Source organism: Oryzias latipes, chromosome 4 (genome assembly GCF_053564925.1).
Source record: "Oryzias latipes strain Hd-rR chromosome 4, Olatipes_Hd-rR_3.1".
NCBI lineage: Eukaryota > Metazoa > Chordata > Actinopteri > Beloniformes > Adrianichthyidae > Oryzias > Oryzias latipes.
In genome coordinates, this window is record NC_136240.1 from 16,099,332 (window position 1) to 16,123,179 (window position 23,848).

The 23,848-nt window shown below is 39.3% G+C and overlaps 2 protein-coding genes across 5 annotated transcripts in view; one reads left to right on the top strand and one right to left on the bottom strand.

Moving 5' to 3' along the window:
• Positions 1 to 23,848, top strand: part of LOC101166542 (dipeptidyl peptidase 9) — a 51,077-nt gene that overhangs the window by 5,656 nt on the left and 21,573 nt on the right. For 2 of the 3 annotated variants that reach the window (XM_023954243.2, XM_023954242.2), the window contains exons 7-21: positions 62 to 172; positions 1,280 to 1,408; positions 2,135 to 2,196; positions 2,290 to 2,390; positions 2,494 to 2,671; positions 2,750 to 2,909; positions 3,040 to 3,119; positions 3,757 to 3,927; positions 4,157 to 4,292; positions 4,403 to 4,548; positions 5,733 to 5,879; positions 5,989 to 6,141; positions 6,363 to 6,505; positions 7,195 to 7,306; positions 7,409 to 8,550. In XM_023954243.2, coding sequence (XP_023810011.1) covers positions 62 to 172; positions 1,280 to 1,408; positions 2,135 to 2,196; positions 2,290 to 2,390; positions 2,494 to 2,671; positions 2,750 to 2,909; positions 3,040 to 3,119; positions 3,757 to 3,927; positions 4,157 to 4,292; positions 4,403 to 4,548; positions 5,733 to 5,879; positions 5,989 to 6,141; positions 6,363 to 6,505; positions 7,195 to 7,306; positions 7,409 to 7,501 — 1,922 coding nt within the window. In that variant the 3' untranslated portion in view covers positions 7,502 to 8,550. Of the gene's footprint in view, positions 1 to 61; positions 173 to 1,279; positions 1,409 to 2,134; positions 2,197 to 2,289; positions 2,391 to 2,493; positions 2,672 to 2,749; positions 2,910 to 3,039; positions 3,120 to 3,756; positions 3,928 to 4,156; positions 4,293 to 4,402; positions 4,549 to 5,732; positions 5,880 to 5,988; positions 6,142 to 6,362; positions 6,506 to 7,194; positions 7,307 to 7,408; positions 8,551 to 23,848 lie in introns of those variants that run through there. The other variant, XM_078945852.1, reaches the window with a different exon arrangement.
• Positions 9,090 to 12,599, bottom strand: LOC101167195 (angiopoietin-related protein 3). Of its 2 annotated transcripts, none has more exons than XM_004067916.5 (5): positions 12,404 to 12,599; positions 10,338 to 10,907; positions 10,114 to 10,224; positions 9,948 to 10,035; positions 9,090 to 9,492 (listed from the first exon to the last, which is right to left on the bottom strand). In XM_004067916.5, the coding sequence occupies exons 1-5, from the start codon at positions 12,440 to 12,442 to the stop codon at positions 9,377 to 9,379; spliced, it is 924 nt and encodes a 307-aa protein (XP_004067964.2). In that variant the 5' UTR covers positions 12,443 to 12,599; the 3' UTR covers positions 9,090 to 9,376. The 2 variants fall into 2 exon arrangements, with proteins under 2 accessions (XP_004067964.2, XP_020558050.1); XM_020702391.3 differs by having other exon boundaries at positions 10,338 to 10,910; positions 12,404 to 12,505.

A 23,848-nucleotide genomic window follows, 5' to 3' on the forward strand; every position in this document is an offset into this window, starting at 1 on the left:
ATTCCCCTTTTTTGATTTCTTTTGTTATAGTAGTGTTTTTGATGAGATGCTGTCATTGTAGGTGCAGAGAACCCAAAAGATGATCCCAGATCTGCTGGTGTTGCCACTTTTGTTACTCAGGAAGAGTTTGATCGCTTTACTGGATACTGGTGGTCTCCTGTTGCTCATGAGGGTGAATAACTACATTTGATTACACTTCCTCACAGCTGTTATAACAGCACTGCTAGTTGTTTAAAGACAATGTCTTCTTTACATTTTTGTGTGTTTTTAGTATACAGTGGTTCCTAGCTATAACGTGGTTAACCTTTCGTGGGCAGAATTCCCCCCCTACCCTCCAACTACTACAAAACTATGATGTGGGAATATCTAGTGCTCTGGATCTTATAAGAAATTTGGACACCATACTCACGACTTTTTTTATTTTTATTTTTTCAATGCAAATTTGAGGATTTTTCAAAGTCAAAACCTAATAAATATGAATGTTTTACAAAGAATGAATCTGCTGTGTTTTGAATATAAACGCTTGTATGGTTTATAAAATGTAAATTCCATTTTTATTCACATGAAAAATCATTCAAATGCAATGCATTGTGGTCTATATTCGCCAATCTACTGAGCATCAGTGCCCACTGGTTTTTCGCAGAGACTTCTGGGAAATTTCCAGGGCACTGAATTTTGGAATTGTTGATTCGGAAAGCTCTACAGAAGGGCAAATGTCCTATATAGTGCTCTAAGTAGTGAACAGTGAAGGAATTCGGACAAAATTTTCTTTTTTGTGTGCACATTTTTGTGCATGCTTTTCTTTTTTGTTTTTTTTACAGCGCATTGTGTTCTTCATCCTGATTGGCCGTAGACCAATCAACTTCTTTCATGTTGTATTTTCTACAGTACGGAATGTATTCAGCTTACCAAAATGGACGTAAATCTTCAAGTGCTAGCAGATTCTTGGTTTGATTCTATGATACTGAATTTATTTTTTTATGAAGGTTTAAGCTTTGAGAGAGTTTAAAGTGTTAAAATGATGATGTCTCTCTCAGAAAAGTGTCTGAAACGGGTAGTGAGACGTATTACAGCTTTAAAACGTCGATAATAATTCTAAAAAAAATGAAGTTTACAACTTTGCAGGTTTCGTCTATTGCGAGTTATTATTAAATCATAAGGGACCACCGTTTTTTTTAGCAGAACCAGTTATTGTGTCCTATTAGGTTTGCGTTCAGCAGTGTGTGCAGTGTTTCCTCTTTCTAATGGAAACGTTTCTTGACGTTTCTCTTTGACTTAGAGCCTGATGGTGGCAAGACTCTGCAGATTTTATATGAAGAGGTGGACGAGTCTGAGGTTGAGACCATTCATGTCCCATCTCCAGCTCTGGAGGAGCGGAAGACAGACGTCTACAGATATCCACGGGCAGGTATGTATGAAGACATGGAAAAGGGATCATGTTTTTCACATGTTGGATAAAAAATGCTACCAGGACTTCCATGTCGGCAAGATACAATAGTTCTTTAATGTGTGCAGATTCATTATTAGGAGACTGCCACTTTTGTTTTACAGAATTTCTGAAAAATCGTCTGTGGAATTAAACTTTTAGATTAATAATTTGGTTGGTGGGTGGAAACTTTTTGCTATAGTTTCCATTTATTTAAGGTCAGAAGTGACCCTGTATGACTAAATAAACATTTTTAATAAGAAACAAAAATAGTTTTTTAGGGATACATCCCAAAAAACAAGTACACTAATCAGTTAAAGAATTTGACGCTCATCAATATTAGACAGATGTTAAGACATCTCATTAAACCACTTGTTGGAGCCCACAGGTGCTCAAACCATCTTGTTATTTTGTTTGTTTAAAGGCAATTTGGTTTGAGTGGGGTTCAGCAGAATAAAAAAAATGAACCAAGAGGTTTTTGAGTAATTTCCTTTTTGATCTACCTCGGTTAAAAAGAGAAAAAAGAAGATTTCAAGTCCAAATGTCAAGACTGAACTTCAACACGACGACACCTGGACGAATGAAAGCCTCGACTCAGTTTCTGTCTAGAATGATTCTGACTTTGGAGGGCAAAGTGTACTTTCAGTGTTTATGTTCATGAATGAGGACAATGTTGATAGATTGAGACTCGATTTAATGTGTTTCCAGGCAGCAAGAACCCAGAGGTTACTCTGAAGATGGTAGAAATTAGGACAAACAACCTGGGAAGAGTGAGTGCCACATGCTACATAATCCAGTAACATTGAAACAGGAAGCTTAAATGTAGTTAGAGTGCTGAGCTGTGTTTGTGTTAGCACCTGTAGATTGTCAGCACACAGGAGAAGGAGTTGCCCGTTCCCTTCCCCAGCATGTTTCCAAACGTAGAGTACATCACCAGAGCTGGATGGACGAAAGATGGACGATAGTAGGTTTCCTTTAAACTGTGAAAACCAGTTTTTTTTTAAGCTTGCACATATTTAAACTCGGCATTAGAGGGCTGAAGGTTAAAGCTCTTCGTCTCTCGTCAGTGCGTGGGCGGTCCTGATGAACCGACGACAACAGCATCTGCAGCTGGTCCTGCTGCCTCCTGCGCTCTTCATCCCCGCACATTCAGACACAAGCCGAATATTGGAAGCTCTGGAGAGCATTGGAGACACAGTCCATCCCTTCATCATCTACCAAGAGAGCAGCGATATCTGGATCAATGTGAGGTCCAGCACCACAGCTGTGTCAGACTTCCCCCTTTCGATTCCTCTCATTTCTGATGGCTGTTTTTCCACACAGGTCCACGATATCTTTTATCCTTTTTTGCAAACTAGTGATGACGAGATCACCTTCATCACAGTAAACGAGTCCAAAACTGGTTTTTGCCATTTGTATAAGATCACCTCGGTGTTGCAGAGGGGCAGCTTTAACTGGATGAATGGCTACACACACTCTGAAGGTACACAGATGCATGTTGGGTAATTGGGAACAGAATAATTGTTCCCGTCATCTGAATAGATTTGCTTTCAGCTTGTGAAACCTGTGTTAGTCTGTCTTCTGATGGGATGTTTTTGTTTGTTTGCTTTCAGGGGACTTTGTGTGTCCTGTCAAAGAGGAGGTGATGTTGACAAGTGGAGACTGGGAGGTTCTGGCCAATCATGGAGCAAAAGTAAAACAGACACTCGAATGTCAAAAACCAACAAAATACAATTTATGCACGCACAACTTGAAATTACACCCACTGAAAACTAACTACGAATTTAAAACGGCTCCTACGCATACACATCTTTAAATAGTACACACCAATCACCTGACACACACACACAACCGTTTTTATGCACAGATCAGAGTTACAAGTGCTTTAATTCTTTGCAGATCATAAAACCTGGTCACTGGTATAAGCAATGCTTGGCTATGCTTTAGTTGCTCTAATATTTAGATCTATTTTGTTTCACTTTTAGAGAATAAATCACCAAATTAAGAAATCTGCTGGTTTTAGATAAAAAAAAAATATTTAGTTCGTACTTACTGCTGCAGCATCGTACAACAGAAGCTTTGGTTCACAACCTCAAACCTGCAGTGATGTGATGTCTGAGCGTAAACGCCACCGGCAGCAGCAGCACAAACACAGGTGAAGTGTTTGCATTTCATCCAAATGAGTAAGCTGTCAGACCTCAAATCTCCTGTGAGATAAATGCATTGAACACACCACAGAATAGTTTTCTACTTCCCTGTATAATATTGATCGGAACATGTATTTTTTCCTAAAGTAACCACTTTAATTGTCCTTGTTTTTTTTTGTTTAGCGCTCATGCAGTCCTCAGATTTGGGTGGACGAAGCAGCAAAGCTAGTTTACTTCCAGGGAACCAAAGACTCTCCTCTGGAACACCACCTTTACGTGGTGAGCTACGAGTGGCCCGATGAAATCGTCAGGCTCACCAAACTGGGCTTCTCCCACAGCTGCTCTGTGAGCCCGGTATGTCACTCGGCACGCTTCACCACCATCGCCTCACGAAAGGGGCACTTTAAGCATGCGGCGTCAGCAGTTGTCGTTTTGGTTTTGTCCAAGCACAAAGGCAGCAGATATTCCCATGAATCAGCAGAAGTGTTCTCCCTCTTCCTCATTTAACATGTAAAGCTAATGGATTTATTTTTTTGTGTGGTGGCGGTGAGACTGATATTCTGCCTTTTCCTCCTTTACACAGACTTTCGACATGTTTATCAGCCACTACAGCAGCCTGACGGCCTCTCCTTGTGTTCACATCTACAAGCTGGTGGGCTCAGACAGTGACCCGCTCCACAAAGAGCCAGAGTTCTGCGCCAGCATGTTGGAATGCTCAAGTACTAAATCCCGTCTATCTTCAATGTTTAAAACTGTTTTCATTGTCCACAATTTTCTTCAGACTTTGAAACTTTCTAAGAATTGACGCTCAGGTTGTTGTCTTTATCAGATCTCAACTATGAACCCAACTGTCCAGAAATCTTCAGCTTCACAGGAAAGTCGGGCTTTAAGCTGTACGGCATGCTGTACAAACCACACAACCTGGTCCCAGGCAAAAAGCATCCCACCGTCGTCTTTGTTTATGGCGGTCCACAGGTGTGTCTCATTGTTTCATCTATATGCCTCACTGTGAGGGACTTGTAACACAATTCACCCACAACCTAATTCAAATTGCTTTCCATTATAAGATGCAAAATAAAAGCTCAAAGATTCCATTGTTTCTTAATTAAAACAGAAAAATCAAATATTATAATAACCTTCAAAAAACATTTTAAAGAGCAAAGAGTGCAAAGAAAATCTTTCAGTGGTCTAAGGTGATCTATTATGTATTTAGCTTGAACTTGAGCATAGTCAGAGTTGGAGCTTTTCTAACATCATCAGAGGATTTTAGCAGCAGAAAACTGAAGCTTTGCTTTACTGTCGATTCCTGAATTGATCAGAGTCGAGGAGGTTCATGTGGGACGAATATGCTGGACATAAACCCGTGAATAAGTATCTCTAGGCGGGAGTTAGTAACATTTTGATTATGGAAAGTTTCAAAGGTGATTAAAGGCTGAAGATGTTCTAAGTTGACTGTGACTTCAAAAGTTCAAGCCCAACTCCATGATTTTTATCCTGAGTTTTAGAGAGAAAGACTCTAAATGAGAGCTTGGCAGCAAAAAGTTGTTCTAGTCCAGTGTTTCCCAACCCTGGTCCTCTGGGAACCCTGTCCTGCATTTTTTTAATCCTACACATCTGCCTCTAATGACTGGCATTGTCAGGCGTCTGCAGATCTTGATGATGAGCTCAGTCAGGTGTGCATAAGCAGGCCGACATGGAAAACAGGTAGGACACTTTCCCCCCCTGAGGAGCAGGGTTGGGAAACACTGTGTCCACTGGCTCATTTAATCTGTTGTGAGTTAAATATAAATCTGAGTGTCATCTGCATAATTGTGAGAGAAAGCACAATTTCTAATAAACAGATGGCATAAAGGAATATATCAATTGAAGAAATGGACCCCGTAGTACCATGAAGTAAAGGCTCCAACAGACTTGTGACCCCCCAAAATGGATTAAACGGATTTAGATGCTGGATGGAAGATGGAACCCTAACTATTTAGGAGCAGTACTAAAAATGCCTATGCAGTCCCTATGCACTCAGATTCAAACCAATGTTAAGACAGGAATTTTCCTAAATCAATTCTTAGTGGCTGTGAAAAGCTGCATTTCAATTATTCATTCATAAGTGTGTAAGGATCAACATTTTTGTGTTTTTAACGGTTTTTCTTCACTCCTCTCAGGTTCAGTTAGTCAATAACTCCTATAAAGGAGTGAAATATCTCAGACTAAATACTCTGGCATCTTTGGGCTACGCTGTGTTGGTCATCGATGGGCGGGGCTCCTGCCAGCGAGGACTTAAGTTTGAAGGAGCCGTGAAGGACAAGATGGTAACGGTCCCATCTGACTCTTTTAGGACACATAAATTTTCTGACAAGTTTATTCATTTATTTTTTAACAGCCCTAGTATGAAATGTACCCACTGTTTTCCTTATTCAGGGTCAGGTGGAGATTGAAGACCAGGTGGAGGGTTTGCACTACGCAGCGGGCAAATACAAGTTTGTGGACCTGAGTCGTGTTGCCATCCACGGCTGGTCATACGGGGGCTTCCTCTCCCTCATGGGGCTCATCCACAGACCTGATGTGTTTAAGGTGAAGAGACTTTTCTGCAACAGTTTGTGTATCTGTGGAAACGGTCAGCTTTTCTAATGTCTATTTATACCCTCCCAGATGCTATGAAGTGAAAAAAAAGAACATGAATATGAATGCCAACCTACTTTTTTCATCAGACATGTTTTAAGTGGCTTCAGTATTTATGAAAAGTGGAATGGAATGAGATCTGAATCCATTAAAAAAAGGTTTTTATTGATTAGGTTGCCATTGCTGGAGCTCCAGTGACCTTGTGGATGGCGTATGACACGGGCTACACGGAGCGATATTTGGACATGCCTGATAAAAACCAGAAGGGATATGACGATTGCTCCGTGGCCTTGCATGTTGACAAACTTCCTAATGAGTGAGATCATTCTCCATCCTCTTACTTTACAGTCTTCATTTATTAAAGTCCCACTCCGATCATCTTTTGATTTATTTTCAAAGCGTTCTTTTAGTTATAATAATGCCGTTTCGGCCCAAAAACCTGTGTTTCATTTTCTAGAATAACGTTTCTGCAGAGCGGCAGGAGTTCATTAGACATCTGCCTCCAAATTGTGGGCGGGACTGTTGGTGTGGAGCAACCCCACCCCCCCTTTCCTTCCCCGTTGCCGAGAGCACACATTTTCTACGCAACAAATATGATCTTTTTCAAACGGGATTCTTGCACTGGATTTATGATTTGAATAAAGAAATACTCAAAACTGAAAAAACTTTAGTCTTCTTATATCCACAACCACACAAAGTCATTGTCAAACTAACAACTGAAATGCAAAGTTTCGTCATGTCAAATCACATGAACAGAAGATGAAAATGCAATGCAATTTAAAACTTAATTTTTGTAATAAATGCCCTTCATAATGAGAAAAGTGGCACTAGAAACATGTCAAAAACATAACTTTCATCGGAGTGGGTCTTTAAATGAAACAAATGAACCTTTTTATGGATTATATTAACAGCTGTTCAATGTGCAGCTTTAGTTTCTTTACAAAAACATGTACCTGTGCATGTCATCATGGGGACTAACAGTGAACATCCTTGCGCTTGACACAGGCCCAACAGATTGCTGATCCTGCATGGGTTTCTCGATGAGAATGTACACTTTTTCCACACTAATTTCCTGGTGTCCCAACTGATCCGGGCAGGGAAACCTTACAGCCTGCAGGTATGAGGATTTGCTGACCTTCCAATCACAATATTTCACATCGGTTTTGGACTTGAGTTGGTTTTAAACTGAGGCTTTTATTTTGTGGGTTCTTTTCTCTAGATCTATCCCAACGAGCGGCACAGTATCAGGTGTCCGGAGTCAGGAGAGCATTATGAGATAACGCTGCTGCACTTCCTTCAAGAGTACCTCTGATAAACCCCCCCCCCCCCCCCCCACACACACACACACACACACACACACACCCCACACACACACACACTGTTTTTCCTTCACTGCATCTGTGATCATTTTGCCTTTTTCCAAACCTGTTTACTGTCTCACTTTGATTTTCTGAATGCAAGCAACATCAAACCTCATTAAAGCTAACAAGCGGCTGAAAGGAGCTGCAACCTTTATTGCAGTCTGATCTCCGGACACGATTTTTCGGTCACAGTGATGTGCACAGTAAGAGCATCAACACATGACCCCGAACCCTTTTTAGGCTTCATCAACAGTACGTCCAAAAACAAGCAGAGGGCGCTGTTGAGCCAAACAGGGATGGAAAATGGGGTTTGCTTCATCATCAGCAGTGTGATTTGGATAGATATTCACAGAAGGACCTTCTTTACTGAGCATTCACCCTGTCTTTTCTTATTGTCTGGTGCCAAGTCTTTTTAACAACCACTTTTTGGAAACCCAACTGACAAAGATATTTGCTGTTCTCTGTTTCACTGGTGTGAAGTTTGCAAAAACTCAGATCTTAAGAGCACACAAGCAACTCTTAATCCTCGGTTTTTTGTGTGTGTTCCTGTTTTGAATTTGCCTCTGATGTGCTGTATGTTTTCTTTTTATGCGGTTATACTGGAAATTTTATCAAGTAATGTCATGGGAAAAAAAAAGAAAACATTTACGGATCTTAAAGCATCTGTAGAAGTTGGGGAAGTAAAGTGGTGAAATGTTGATGTTTTGCTTTAACTTTATTGAAAGCTTCTCTTTCCTTTGCTGTTGAAGACTTTTGCCTTGGTGCCAACAAACTGATCCGAAACACGCCGTGTGAAAGAACTGTTGGCAGTCAGAGGTGCCTTTTGGGAGATGAAAAACACCTCATGTTGGAAAATGATTTCAGGGAGTCTGCTCCGGGACCCGAGACAAAAAAGAAATTGCCCTGCTTCTGTCTGAGCAACATCTCTAAGATGTTCTACCATACGTGGATAAATGTATTGTCAGAAACTGGAAAAGATAAAGAGAAGTGTAAAATCCTTTTCACAGTTTGTTTTTTTTTAAATATATTTTTATTTTTTTTAAAAAGGTTAATAATGAGGATTAATCGGACATGAAAATCCAAAGGTTTCAAGCTCTATTTTGACATTTTAAAGTATAAGCCTAAAAAAGGAGAAGTAAAGCAGGAAAATTACAGGATTTAAGGAAGTCAATCTTTAAAAAATGCTGCACTCAGCTTAAAACGATTTCACAAATTTTACAGTCAATTGTTTTATAGCAGTTTTTATTTGAATTTGCCTTTGTTTGTAACTATCATTGCTCTTTCCTGTTTTTATTCCAGCAACAGCCACGTTTTCTGAGATTATTCCCGCCTACCTGGTGTTATACAGTTTAATGTAAATCTGTTATCAACTAAATAACCAAATAGCAGTTTTATGTTAATCTCCTGAGACGCAGCAAATCATGACATTAGTACGTATCTAATCAGATACAAATTTTTATAACACCTGCATTTATGCTTTAACATAAGAACCATTAAAGATTTTATAAATGAAAAAAATAATAAATAGAAATGGTCCTCTTTACAATCTATAATGTTTATTCTCATCCACAGTACAAAAAATGCTTCAACATTCAAATCAAATGTTTAAAATACAAAAAATACTTAAGGTAAATACATATTAAAAGCCCTCATAAAGGGCAGAATGTCAGAGTCAATGTGACTGAAAATGTCCACTGAGACATGAAGTTCTCATATGCATTGCTTCGAGGGCTTGGTCAGTGCATCAGTCAGTAATGTGCGAGTTCCAGCTCCTGCGTTAAATCCTTCAGTAGTTCAGCATCCGAAGTGAAAAAGCATCACTTCCTTCAGTCTGATGTGTTTTCAGTCCATGAGGAGTGGCTCTGTCTCTGTGAGCTGATCGAGAGCGCCTCCTGCCTTTTGGTGTGTCTGCGGAGCATCCCAGGCCTCAATGCTGCAGCATCTAACAACACATGAACACACAGACATTAATACACACGTTTAGTTTTCTCCTTTTAATTGCAACACGGATGATAGAATAGGTGCAGTGTATTGAGGTTGATGCTAAGATTTAGCAGCAAATTTCTAAATTTGCTGCTAAATCTTTTTATGGTTATCTTTCTTGGCTGGGATCAATCAAAAGCTGACAGTCGGTGACATTTAGAAGCTGTCCTTTTCTTTGATCTTTGAACCGTATTTGCACAGATCTGCCAGCGCGTCGAACATGATAAACTCTGGTCGGGTGAACCGGTTTTCTGGTGTCGTTTTTATGAGCTGTTCTGCATGTGCGCAGTCACAGACGATTATGTAAAAAGAAAAAAATGGTGGCGCAAGAAGCATTGGCTTAAAATTAGGAACTTTGCACCTTCTCTAAATCAATCATCTATGGTTTTCTGTGCAGGAAAGTAAAAAAGTTACCTGCTTCAGCTCTGTTGTGCTGTGCCTCCCCACTTAGGACCATTTCTTCATCTCTCCGTCTGTGAGACTTCATTCTCTTGTGTGCAACCTGCAGAGCAAAGCCAGAAGGTTAGGACCACTGACGTTAGCGGGGCTTGGTTGAACGGATCTCTCGTCTTCAACCCACCTTGCTCTGCAGGGCTTGTAGGTGCAGACTCTGTTTCTCCAGCTTGTCTTGTTGCTGCTTGATTTTCTCCACCAGCTGGTCGATGCGTTTATCCTGAGCTGCCATCAACCTCTGCAAGCAGCAGGTGACCAGAGGGTCAGTTATTCGGAAGCTTTGCTTTAAATATTTTAGCTTTGACTATTTTAAGACGGACAAGGACGACAAAGATCCTTGTTCACACTCACCTGGATGAAGGAAACTCCAGAGTGATCGCTGTCGTTGCTGTCCAGCGTCGGCTCTTTCAGCACCTCCTCCAGTCTGTCCATCCTGGAGGTGATGTCTACCGTCTGCTGCTTCACCTCCCCCACTTTCACCTCCACCTCCTCAGCCAGCTGTCCCAGCAGTCTGTCCCTCTCTTCCACCTCCTGGATTTTCGCCTTCAGAGCTGCGCCCTGCTCCTCCTGCTTCCTCTCCAGCTCGGCCACCGTGCTGTTGAAGGCTTTCAGTTTGCCGGTCACATCTCTCATCTGGGCTTTGGTCTTGTCCACATGCTCCTTCAGCCCCTGGCCGAGCTGCAGGAGGCCGTGGGCCACCACATTCACGTCGTCCCAGGAGGCGTGCTTGCCTCGGCTTCCTCTGTCAGTGGGGAAACCAGTTCCGGCGTGAACCAAAATGGTCAAAAGAAGGATGAGTATCTTAGGCATCTTCATCTTTGTGTTTGGTATTTCTTCCTCTTCTTCTTGTCTCTCTTGTCTGTTGTCTGCTGCCGAATGGCATTGTGAGATTTTTATAGCCCAGAGGGCTCCTCTGATTGGCTGCTTCGCGGGAAAGGAGGAAGAGGAGGGGGGAGGAGAGGCGGGACATGATGAAATGAAAGATTTAAATTACTAACAGTGAGTGATGCAGACATTTCACAAGAATCCATTCCTCCTGCTTTAGCATAGTTTTTTTTCTTCGATGAAATAATCCCTCACACGTCACTTGGCTTCAGCTGTGCTCCAAGTCATGTACCATTGTCCAAAAATGGCCACATTTTTTCCTAACCCAGAGGCTCCTGGCATTCACCAAAACCTAAAACTCGAATGTGTCCGTCGCAAGGCAAAGAAAACACTACTGTCGATGTATTTAGATATGTTCAAACTTTACCGATTTTTACTGTTTCAGACTTCATTGATGCACACAAAGGCCTTTGAACGCGTCTGTCCGGCTTCATTTATCTGCTGTCTGGTTTGACGCACGCAGCCAGCTTTCTTATCCTGAAACCATCCCAGTTTTACAGCTCAGACACACAGAATAACTGATACCCGCAGTCACCAATGACTGCTCTCAGCTGTGCCGGCTTTATTTTTTTATTACCTCCTCGGTGAAAACACTGATAGCAAGAAAGGCTGTGGTTTTATCTCTGGGAGAAGCTGACTGTTGGCCCGGCGAGGAATGCAGGGGAACATCAGAGATGGAGCAGCCACTGTGAGAAGTAGGGGAAAGTTCAACCCCTCTGGGCCTTTTGACTCACTGGTTCCTGACAAAGTCCTAAAATCACAAATGCATGCACACTCCCAGACGCCAGGCACGTGGTGTGCTGACTCAAAAAGCACTCACTCCAGGTATGGCAGCCTGAATATTCCAGATCTTTTTAGACATACATTTATTGATGAAAAATAACCTTTATCACTGCAAAAACATGCCCCTTAGAAATAAGTAAAAAATGTTTACCCCATTGGCAGACTTTCTTTAAAAAAGTAATGTATAAATCTGCCAACACAATGGTCTAAGGGCTTTTATTTGTAAGAATGCTTGTCAATAAGAAATGTTTCATTTTCCTATGAAAAAAAATACATTTTTTTTGTTGCAAGAATCCGTTTTTGCAGTGTAAGATTTTGCTTTTTTTCAACATTGTCAGACTATAGTCGCAGATTATTTTTATTTAAAAATTAAGTTTTTCATCAGGCCACTCAGCTGTAGGTGGATGTGGATATTTCTTGAAGTCAAAGTGTCCAAGAAGCTGTTAAATGCCCTTTGGGGTCACCAACTGCATGGAGAGGGGCAAAACAACATTCCTTGTTGGTATTTTCCACCTTTTACAGGTTTACAGGACTCAATGGGGTTTAAGGAATGAGTGAGGTATTTCATACATTATATGTTTATATTATTCAATCGTTTCTTTCTGTGTTTTAAATGCTTTTTTAACTTGAGCAAAGTGCAGCCTGTCCCTGCGGTGGGAGGCTTTTGTTCCCACTTCAGGAGGAACACTGGAGAACCCCCCACTGTCCCGGCTGACGCACATTTCTGCACGTATCCTCGAGCCTCCTACCCTCAGCAGACGTTTGGCAGGATCCCCGCACTTCCACATCCCGCTGGAGCTGCGTCAGGACCGCAGACGTGTAAAACACAGCACAAACTGTTCGGCCGCTCGGCGTGGTCAGCCTCTGCTTGGCCGCACGAGCTCCCACATATCCGAGCGCGAGCTCGCTGTGTTTCCTGTTAGCTCCACCACAAGTTTGGCGTTTCTTTAGAAAAAAAAACATGCTTTTTTTCTTAGACTATGCCTAAAAAATTGAAAAATAAACTAAGATTTACGATGACAAAATATGTTTTCTATAAACAAAAGCAGCAAAACAAACAAGAAAACAACCATACTGTGAAAATAAGGTTTTACTCTCTACCGCTCCCTCTGGTTGTACCTGAACATTTTTGTCCCAAATGGCTGAAGCTTTTTTTCTGTATTCTTATTCTAACAAAAACGAATTTTAATGATAATTATGTTTTAGTTGTTTAATAAAACATAAAAATGTCTAACCAGAACTGGTTGTAGGTCTTGTTCTGATTGTATTTTCATGCAAAAACAAGTTTTAATGGTCAAACCAGTTTAGCTGGAAAGTTAACTTTTTTTTTAAAAAAAAGTTGTAATTTCAGAGCTTTAAAATGTGTAATATTATATAAACATTTGACTCATGAATTTAATTCCAGCTGTGAAAAAACACGTCAAGTTTCTGCTTTTTGGTTATTTTGGAGCCAAAATGGTTTGAGGCATTGGCTCATTGTAAATGGTTTTATGTACATTTTTGTTTTTATTCATTGGGCATACCTAGTTTTTAACCACCGTAGCTAGGAATAACACATTTAACAAAAGTTGTTTTTTTTTTTTCTTCAAATTTATTCCTATATCAGCGGAGGCTTACTTACGTGCCAGAAGTCCGGCCTACAACTCATGGCGAGTTTCTGATGAATACAGCCGCTCTGCAGAAACTTTGTCCTAGAAAACGACACAGTTTTTTTAATTTTGATCTAAAGCAGCATGATCATAATTAAGACCACTGGTAACCCTTGTGCTATCCTAGGCACTTTAACATTGGGAGTTGGGTCATCTAGACCCACTAGACAGTGAACCTTTTTTCTTCAATGATTTGTGATCTTCACATGGATTATATGAAATCTTTCCACCTTTATCCACCTTTGTCATAGTAGGGAGAACACGTCAATGTAAAGGTGGGGTCATATAAGATAGCACAAGGGATAAAATAGATCAAAAGATGATTGGAGTTTGTGCTAAAACGAGTTTGACACTTTAACACAAACTTGTGAAGCAGAGAAAAATCTATCAAACAAGCCTCTATCAAAATGATGTTTTAGCATATAAAATGATTTGCATTTTATATGCATGAATGCAGATTTGAACATAAAACATAACAGTGTTAAGGAAAGTTTTAATATCTTTTTTCAGAATTCTTTTTGTGGTTATTCCATAAAAACATAAAAGAGACTCCTGCTTGTTTTTTCCCCTAAAAATTCTGATTATTTATAATAGACTGTTTTGTCCTACAATTATTTTTCTAAATTTATTAAATAATTATGTAAAAATATATACTGATTCTTTGCTTTAATTGACAGTGTCCTTAACTTTTTCTAACTGTTTCTATCGCAACATTTTTTTTATATTTTGTTCACACTGAATTTGACAAAAATATTTAAAGTCACTGCAGACACTCCCCATCCCCAGGGCACAGTGTGTTCAGCTTCCAACTGTACTAAAAAACAGCCTGTGTTGCTGCTTTATTTGGTTGTGCATTTAATCTGTCTCTCGGTTCACAGGTCTCCCCTGTCTCCCCCGTCTCACGTGATCAAGCTTATTATTGGATGCTTTTTAAAGAGCAAACTGTGTCCAGTTCAAACCTGTGAAGCTGGGGAGATACACAAACACACACTCAGCTGTAAGTCATCAGAGAGCAGGCACGTGCTGAACGTGTTCTGGCCTCTCATACAATGACTTGCCCTCCCTGAACTTGTTTTCCCCTAAGATTGCAACTTCAAGTAAATCATTCAAGTAAAAAACATGCAAACCCAACGACTCCTAGTTTAAGGAATTCAGAAAGTGAGTGAATAAATAAAAACACATTAATCCTCTTCATCAGCCTTACTCTGAATTCTGTGGCAAAGTTCATCAGATTGTGTCGTTCTAACTGTGTTTTGGTTTGGCTGTTGAATGAATAAAAGTGTGTATCATTAGGAGCTACATCACATCAGATCTGGGTGACTCTGGCTTTCTGATAACACGTGAAAACTGCTTCCTGACATTTATCTGAAGATATCAAATCACAACATGCCCTTCTTTTTTTAGAAAAAGACACTTTGTTAACAGAAATTTGAAAAACAAAATCGGAAAATTGTTCATGAATTTACAGCGGGAACATCCCAAACGCTTCTCCATTCACATGTGCATGCATGCCTTTTTGTGGAGGGGCGGAGCAAGCCTGGGTATAGGCAGCAGTGGGTTAGTGTGTGAAAGTTCAGGGTGCTGTTACGTGTCTAGTATGTTGCATCAGCCTCACGGGCAGAAAATATCCCTGATTCCCCTTTCGGATCAAACCTGCTCTGCTCATAAAAGTTTCTGCTGTCTGAACGTTTGATATGAAACTATCAACAATTTGATATCCAGAAACAAAAGTAGAAAGTCATGATTCATAAAATAGAAATTTAAGACAGCTTAACTTGTAACACGCTTTTATCAAAGTGGTGCTGAAGAAACACAGAAAAACAGATTAAATTCCCACGTGCATAAATAGACAATACTCAGACTCCTATAATCCCACAGCAAACAGCTGCTACAATATTATTTTTTCCCACATATCATCATACATATGATCACTCGGGGCACTTTCACACTGAGCTGTTTGGTCTGGACCATAGTTTGCTTTTTTGGCTAGTCTTCTTCATCAGCCACAGACATAGGTCACCTGATCCCTGCTGTGAAACAAACAAGCAAACTCTGATCTAAATCAAAACAAGTCTTTTTCATCCATTGCAAGGGAATTCAGGTGCCATTTACTACAGTGTAGTAAACCTACTGCAGAGTATGAGTAAAAGAGATAAAACCAATTAAATGCCCATTTAACCAAACAAGATTGCTTCCAAAATGCAACACAGGCAAAAAAAAAAAAAAAACGGAATAAAGAAAGTGCTAAGGCATTCTTACTAATAGAAAAATAAATAAAGGTAAATAAATAAGCAGCAAAATTATTACAACAATCCCCTAAAAATGAATATTTAGATAGGATAAAAGCAGCCATAACTGCAACAGAACAATAGAGAATTAAAACAAATCTTGTCAGTTAAAAACTACAGCTCAGTGGTCCAAAGGGGATGGGATTAAGTGTCTTATTTATACAACAGTTTCAAAAGAATGTTATTTCAGGCTAAAACTGATAGTGGTAAAATTTTGGTTTACCATTATAATTTTTTCATTTGCCAAATTTAAACCTAAGGAGAACCCATGGGATCAAATTTGGCCTCATTTTTTGTTTAAATATTTTTTTTATTTTTAGTTATTACTATGTTGACTTCTGTTAACTGATGCCTCCAAAAATGAACAAATAAAACAAACAAACAAAAGGTCAAATTAACTTTGAAAATTGTTCTTGAGTTGTGCAGCATGTCCAACATCAAGAAGTTTGAAGCCACTTCAAAAAATTTTTTGTAAAGGATGTCAGGAAAGAATCTGTTTTTTGAGTACCATGTAAACATTAGAATCATCAGAGTATAATTAACCAGATGCCATTATTTCTAAAAATATAACTGTTCATGAGAATACAGTGTGTAAAAAGAATAGGTTAGAGAATGGCCTCTTGGGGAACTCCACAGGCTAAATATGACACTAAGAAGGTGGAGTCCAGTTTTAACAGAAATGTAGATAAGACTTACACCAATCCTCACATCCACGCAGACATTGAATAATAAAAAATGTCACTGTCAAAGGGATCAGTCAAACTGAAAAAAATGATTAATAACAGAATCTCCAAGGGCTCATAAAGAACAACTCTAAATGAAAATCCTGTTTTTGGTGTTTTTTTAACAAGATCTTGTGGCATTTTTCCGATGCTGGGGTACATTTATAAAGAAAATAGTTTCTTGGTATTTATCTATGCAAATCATTGTAAAAAAGGAAAAACATATCCAATTAAAAAAATACTATTTGTTACAAAGAAAATACGCCAGCCGGGCCAAATGCTTCCTGCTCTGCTCCATTCTGATGCATCTACTTATAGACCACTAGATCCATGTACGTCTTTGTTGAGCTGGCATCTGGCTCAAACCGTAAGGCTGGATAGTTCCAGTATTGCTCTTCTTTTCGTTTTTCCGGTAATGTTAGGTTGGGGTTATAAGTGGCTGTAAGCTAGCAGGAGAGCGTGGAAACAAATAGCTCTAAGCTATAAGTGAGGGGAAAGGGGGGTGAGGTTGCTCTGCGCCAACAGTTCCGCCCACAACTCAGAGTCAAGTTATTTTTGATTTTGACAAAAAACAGAAGAATCGTAAGCATAAGACCACTGAGGACATTTTAAAAATAGATCAAAATATGATAGGAGTGAGACTTTATAAGTGGAGACTTAGTGCTTTAAAATCACAAAAAACAAGGGTACATTTTCATCGACACACTTGAATGAGTTGTCACTTATTGCATAAGAAAACAGCAAATAGGCAGAGTTGGAATTCTGCTTTAAAGAGTTCAGTGGTAAACTGTGGTCAAGTCATACTGTTACGTAGAAACAGCATTACTTTGATGACTGTAGCTTCTTTCAGCTTGAAGATTTTTGCTGGCACAAAGCAAGGTGGCTCAGGAGTGGCTGGAGGCACACAAACAATTTGAGTTGTTGTCTTGGTTTCTAAATTCCCAGGGTTTCAAGTTGAGCATCTGTGGGATTTGCTGGACAAACAAACCAGATCCACCGAGACTCCACCCGGCATCTTCAAGACTTAAAGGATTTTCTGTTAGCACTCTGGTGCCAGATACCAAAGCACATTTTTAGAGTCTATTGGACTCCATGCTTTGTTAGGTCATTGATTCCACCGAGGTTTGAATTTGCTGTATTTATTTTATTTCCTAACATCTCATTATCAGTTAAAATATGTTTTGTGTTTCTAGAAAACTATTGAATAAGTGACTTGACTGCAATTTGAATTTTGGACTTATGGACTTTCATATTCAGAATTCTAGATAATAGTTTTAGGGTTCATTTGTATGAATTTATAAAAAAAACAAATATGATAAAGTAAATGAATCTCCACATTTAAGTTACAGCAAGTTCCCATCCCCAGAGTTGAAATATTAAAAATGGAATTGTGCATTTTTTTCTTAAATCACTCAAAATCCTAAATATTTATATAGCACAGTTGTTTTAAAACTATGACCAAACTTTGGACTGAAGTAATGTATTTGCTAATGTCGTTACTGACAAAAAAAACTTGTTGGACTTAAATAATTTTCAAAAGTTTATTTTCCCTGATTTTGTGTGTTTTAAGAAACAAGTCTTCACCCTAATTCCCCAAAAATAAGTCTGAATAGTTTGCAAAATGAGGATTTATTTTCCGTGTTTCGCATTTCTGCTCACCAGGATGACTGTGGAGCGGAGTTTGGGGTTTTTCATGGGGCTCCTGTTTCTTCCCCACACATTTTAGACGTCACTGGACTTGGAAGAGGAGAAAAGTAGGGGAAAGGTTGTGCTCATGCACAGCTCGTGCACAGCGTGTGCACATTTAGTTTACATCACAAGGGATTCATTAAGGACAGCTGCTATTTTCAATTCAGAGGCTGATACTCCATTCACTTCCAGCACACCGACCTTTTACCCAGATTCCTGCCTCCCACAGCATCTTTATCCCGGAGTTCCCTGTCATTTTTGGAATTGCTGCCTTTTTCTCCACAGTCTCTGTTTGCACTTTAACCCAGAAAGACGTGTTGTTTCCTCGAGGCGTCTCTCTGATCAAAGACTGAGGCGTAGACTTGTAAGACAAAGGTCAGCTTTTTGTTGATCTTGTAAACTCTTGACTTCTTCTTGTTTTCAAAAGTGACCACAGTTAAAGATGCTGTAATCATTCCTATAAACTTTAAAAGCGGTTGCCACACTAAGCTTGTATTGGGGTTTGTTTTACCTTATTTTTGTGTTGCTCAAAACATCCTTTTAGCGCAGAAAAGTTTCAAAAATGAATATTTTCCAGGCCAAGAAAAGATGTTTTAATTGTAATGTTTTTATGCCAAATACAAATTTCTTTTTCACTCAAAATGTTTGGTTTTCCCTAAGATTTAAATATTCAGAAAGATGTTTGTGAAATTTAACATGAATGAGTATTTAATTTCTGCTCTCTTACTGACAAACTGAGGTTGTTTTTCACCTTTGCAAAAAAATAAAACCCCAAAAAAGGTACACTATTGAGTCAAAGGCAGTGTTGCTTTACCTGTGTGTGTTTTCATCAGTTACAAAACCCACTTGTTAATGTTCAAAAACAAGGTTGGAGTGTCTTGAAGTTTTTCTAAAACCTGCTCTGTAGTGGATTTATTAACCCTCAGTAGTTCCTGAACTCACCAGTGAGTTTGACATTCACATCAGTTGTTTACAATGAGACAGGAATGAAATCAACATCCCCATAAGCAGTGTTTTCATTCAAAATTAAGCATGAATGTTTCAAAAACTTTATAGCTTTGAAACTTTTGGTTTAAAACAAACCTAACAAGAGCTATGATACATAACTGTGATATCCCTCTTGGAACTTTGTACTGTATATAGTTTGACGGAGCTATATTTGGTTTTCTAGATAATTTTCTAAGGTTTGACTTTTTCTTTGCTTTGCTTTGTGGATTTAAACATTTTTAGTTTGCAGTAAAACAACATTTGCCACTCAGAGTTGAGTTTTTAGACAGTTTCAGGTTCAATCTAGAATTATTGTGTAAAATAATCAAAAATGTATCTGTATAAAAAGAAGCTATTTGCCAAGAGCAAGCGTGACATTGACTCCCTGATCCACACCACCAGGATCTACAGTACTGACATTGGGATGTCATTTGGGCTCGAAAAATACAGTCGCATGGTGACAAAGAGAGGCAAGGTAGTCCACACAGGAGGGGTCTCGCTCCCAGAACAACAGCAGACATTGATTACAGATACAAATACCTTGGAATCCCGCAGGTTGTTGTAGCCACAACTGAGAAACCACCCAAGCTCGAAGGGCTTTTTTTTTTTCAATTTAAAGAAATTAAAAAGGTTTATTGACCAAACATATTTATAAATATACATTTCTGCAACATAGCATAGGTATGTTTGTGGTTTACAAACTGTATTTTGTTTAACCCAGAACACCCCTAACACTGCCAATGTTTGTCCTTTTCTGATGTTCTAAGTTTTACCTGAAATAAGGCAACAAGGTTCATTGATAGAATTGAAATACGTCTTTGTTTTGTTTTTGTTTTTTCAGAATTATGGAAAGAGAAAATCTCACATCCCTTTCAACTATAATTAATTTGTATTTTTTTTAAATAAGGATTTCCTTCAGCATGAAAAAATAAAGAGACAGGATGAGACCAGGCCCTGACAATCCATATTTTGGTTGTGATGGTTATGTTGTTTAACAGCTGTTCATGTTGCAGCCTGTCTTGGCCTGGAAGCTCACCTGAAAAACAACACTTGAGAGTTCATTCTCCTGGAGAAAGACGGAACAATTCCTCTTTTTTTCCTTTGCCGGTTAGAAAGGCTTTTTTCACCTCATCAGCTGCACATAGTTCTGGTTAATGTCTTTCATTTTAAAAGTCCCTCATATCTTAAAACCACATCTGCCACTTCTATAGAGAGTCTTTAGAGAATTAACAGTTGGGACATGAGTGTTTGACATCCAGTTAGAAATTTCATGTTTTATCGCTTCGGACTTTGGGCTTTGATCTTTGAACAGCACGTTGCTAAAACCACTTTTCTTCACTTGAAATGTTTAATAGTTTCAAGATAACACAAATAAAAATGCAGCTGTAAGCTCTAAACTCTGCAGTATTTTCCTCAGTGCGTCACAGCACTAGACACTAAAGTGGAACTGCTCTAATTTCGAAAGTAAAACTCAGTCTGCAGTTAAGCTTCTTCTCTTGTTTACAGAATGTGGTATTAATCAGGTTTAAATCATTGTTTACTCATGTGGTGCATGACTTGTCTGTTACCTCTGCTGTGACACGGGCCATGTCGTTCTTTTCCACGGTTCACCTTTTACCCAGAAAGCAGGAGGGAGAGGCTGCCGTCTGTGAAGACTCAATGAAAACATTGATCTGGTTTTGTGAGTTACCCAAGAGTCCTGACCAACTCCAGGAGCTGCCCAGCTCAGCAGAAATGCATACAATAAACATTCCTGTGAGGATGATAAAAGCATCAAGAGAAATGAGAATTGAAACGTTATTTATGGAAATTTAGACTTTCAATATTTCACTTTTAAGTTTATATTAGGGTTTAGTTCTGGAAACTGTGACTTCATCTAATCATGTTTGTATGATGAGAATTGGTTAGTCAGTTACAAATGTTTTAATTTGATTTTAAAGATTTTATTTTACTTTTTTAACACAATTTTTAATTAACTTGATTTAAAATTTTTTAATTTTGTTGTTGTTTTTGTTGAAGCATTATCTTTGTGTTGAATAAGACCCTCTCAGATGAATAATGTGTTTTTAATCCTGTGGCTTTTTTTCATGATGGCTGGCATATATAAAGAAAATTGAGCTTAAAATTGCATTTCTAAGTATTTTTTTTATTGAAATCGTTGTGAATCAGGAGCAGACTCAAATGTTGTTGGAAAAAGATTGTATATGTGACAGAACATTTAACAGAAAGGCCCAAGCTCCTTGCTCTGTTCCATTTCGATGCATCCACTTGCAGACAAATAGATTCATGTACGTGGTACATGGTACTGCCACCAACATGTTTAATACATAAATAAACCTTAAAATGTAGCTGAAAATGCAAATCCTCACTTCCAAGAACAGGTTTAATAATAATTAAAGTTAATCCTCTTTCAGTTCAAAGGTTTCCATAAGATTATAATGAAATACAAACGACATTAACTAGATTAGCGCAACTCCAAAAAAAACCCTGAACTTTTAAGGAGTATATGCAGATTTAAAAAAAGTATGATTAAGTCAGTTTTGGAGAAATAATGAGTTTGCAATTTCATGACGTGATGTATGCCTTTTTTCCCACATATCTGTCCAAACGTGCTTTGAGGATTGTATACACACAGTTCCCAGCATTTCGGCTGGGTTCAGGTTTGAACTTTGCCTTATAACCCTGCAACACTTTGCTATTTTTAGCCATTCTGTGGCTGATTTTCCAATGTTCTTTAGATCATTGTCCTATGGCATTACCTAATCTGAGTCCAACAGATGGCCTCACATTTTTGACCACGCTGATTAGTTTTAGCCTAAAAAGAACCCTGTCCTGTGTGTCACACACAAACATTCTCACATCTTTTCTGCAATATTCTCTTCTAAAAGCTTGTTTAAGCTACGTTCACACTGCAGGGCTTAATGCTCAATTCCGATTTTTTGAAAACATGCGATTTATTTTGCAAGGCCTTTCACATTTCCAATTAATTGCGAACATTTGTGATCCCCTGTGGGAACGTGAAATGACCCAGAAGTGACTCGCATGCGCAGAAGAGTACTCAACGGTGAACGACGTCACTCGTTGTTTGGGGAAGTAGCTAACGTTAACAATGGATGTCAACAACAGTGTTGTCAACAGCTGAGCTCTTTTTGCATTATTACATTTATTTTCACAAAGGAGCCAGCACAATTACAGTCTTCTCATTTCAAGAAGAAAATTAAAAAGGAGGATAGCAAAGTTTTTGGCCATGGTGTTTTGTGGAGCAGTCTTAGCCAAGTCGGTACAGAGAAACGTGTGGGTACGGAGTCACGGCCAGGAGTTGTGGGATACTGATGTGAGTGGCTTCACTGATACAGAATTTATCAGTAACTTTTGAATGACCAGATCCACCTTCGATTATGTTTGTGAGTGCCTTCGATTAACTCTGTCACGTGAAGAAAATGCGGTCCAGCTCTCGGTAAAATGGACAGGTGATACGTTGACGACCACTTCGTTTGTCCCAGTCTTTAACCTCCTTGTATTTGGCTCGGAGGCTTTTTATTTTTCGCTGGCATTGGAGCCAGGATCGTCTGTACTCACGCTCGGCCATTTCGTTGGAAATGTTTTCAAAACCGCCCGGTTGCGATAAGAGCCCTTGAGTTTGGCCTAAATAGAGCTGTCACCCCAAATATTAATCCAATCGTTGACCTCGCTTCCCTTCCACTGAGTCGTTTCAGCCTGCAGTGTGAACGTAGCCTTAAGGCCTGTTCACACCGGGACGAATTTCGCCGGCGATTTTCGCCGACGTTTAACGCCTCGTGACTAAACAAAGGGCCCCAATGAGAGTGTGCACACCGACGCGAAAAAACGCCACGCGACAAAGCGTCAGAAAAAAAAAACGCCTCGGGTTCGTTTTTTTTTTTGACGCCTCGCGTCGAAATCTATTCGACCAATGAGAATGGCGCTTTTGCACACGTGTCTGGAGCTTCTGAAGTCACAGTAAAACACCACTTGGGGGCGCTCAAACACAAAACTGCCTTGCTGAGCACACATACCAGCGAAGTAGATAGACGCAGAGTAGCGTCTACACAGCCGCGAAGAAATAATGATGGACATTCTAAAATATCCCGAACCAATCACCAGTTGGAGCTACTGATGCTTGAAATATTCATGTTTTCTTTGTATTATTCTGACAAGCGTGTAAATACTTGCTCTCTTCTTCTGAGTGAAAAGCGACTTTAAGAAGTGTAAAGTTGCGCAGCGCCACCTTGTGTACAGGAGTTTTTCTGTTTACATTAAGCGCCATCTAATGTCAGGGAATGAAATTGCATGTTCGCTCGACTCATCGTCAGCGAAAATCGCCTGGGTGTGAACACAAAAAACGTGGCGAAAAACGCTGGCGAATAACGCCTGGCGAATATTCGTCCCGGTGTGTACGGGCCTTTAGATACAACTCAGCTTCCACATTCTTTTGATACGAGCAGTTTGTTCTCTTTTCTTCTGTTTTTTGGTCTATGAAGTCATCTTACAGGAAACCTCTTTTTTGTTCACAGTCTTTTTTTCAGGTCAACCCTAATCTGTGTTCCTCATAAACCAGAAAGCTTTAGTTCTGCAAACTAACCAAACTGCAGCCTTAAAGCAGGTGCAGACACTTGTTACTGATTAAATAACCGTGGTCATTTTTGTGGTTTGCTGTGTTTTTGCATGACTGGGTAACATGATCTATGGGCTTTGTTTCACACGACACAAGAATTTTTTCCTGACTAATCTTATGAGAAGCCAGCTTCTTCCCTTTTGGTTACATGACAAGTTTAATTATAAAGTGTCATAATCTGATGAACCCTTTACAGGACAGTGTGGCACAAAATATTCTTTGTCAA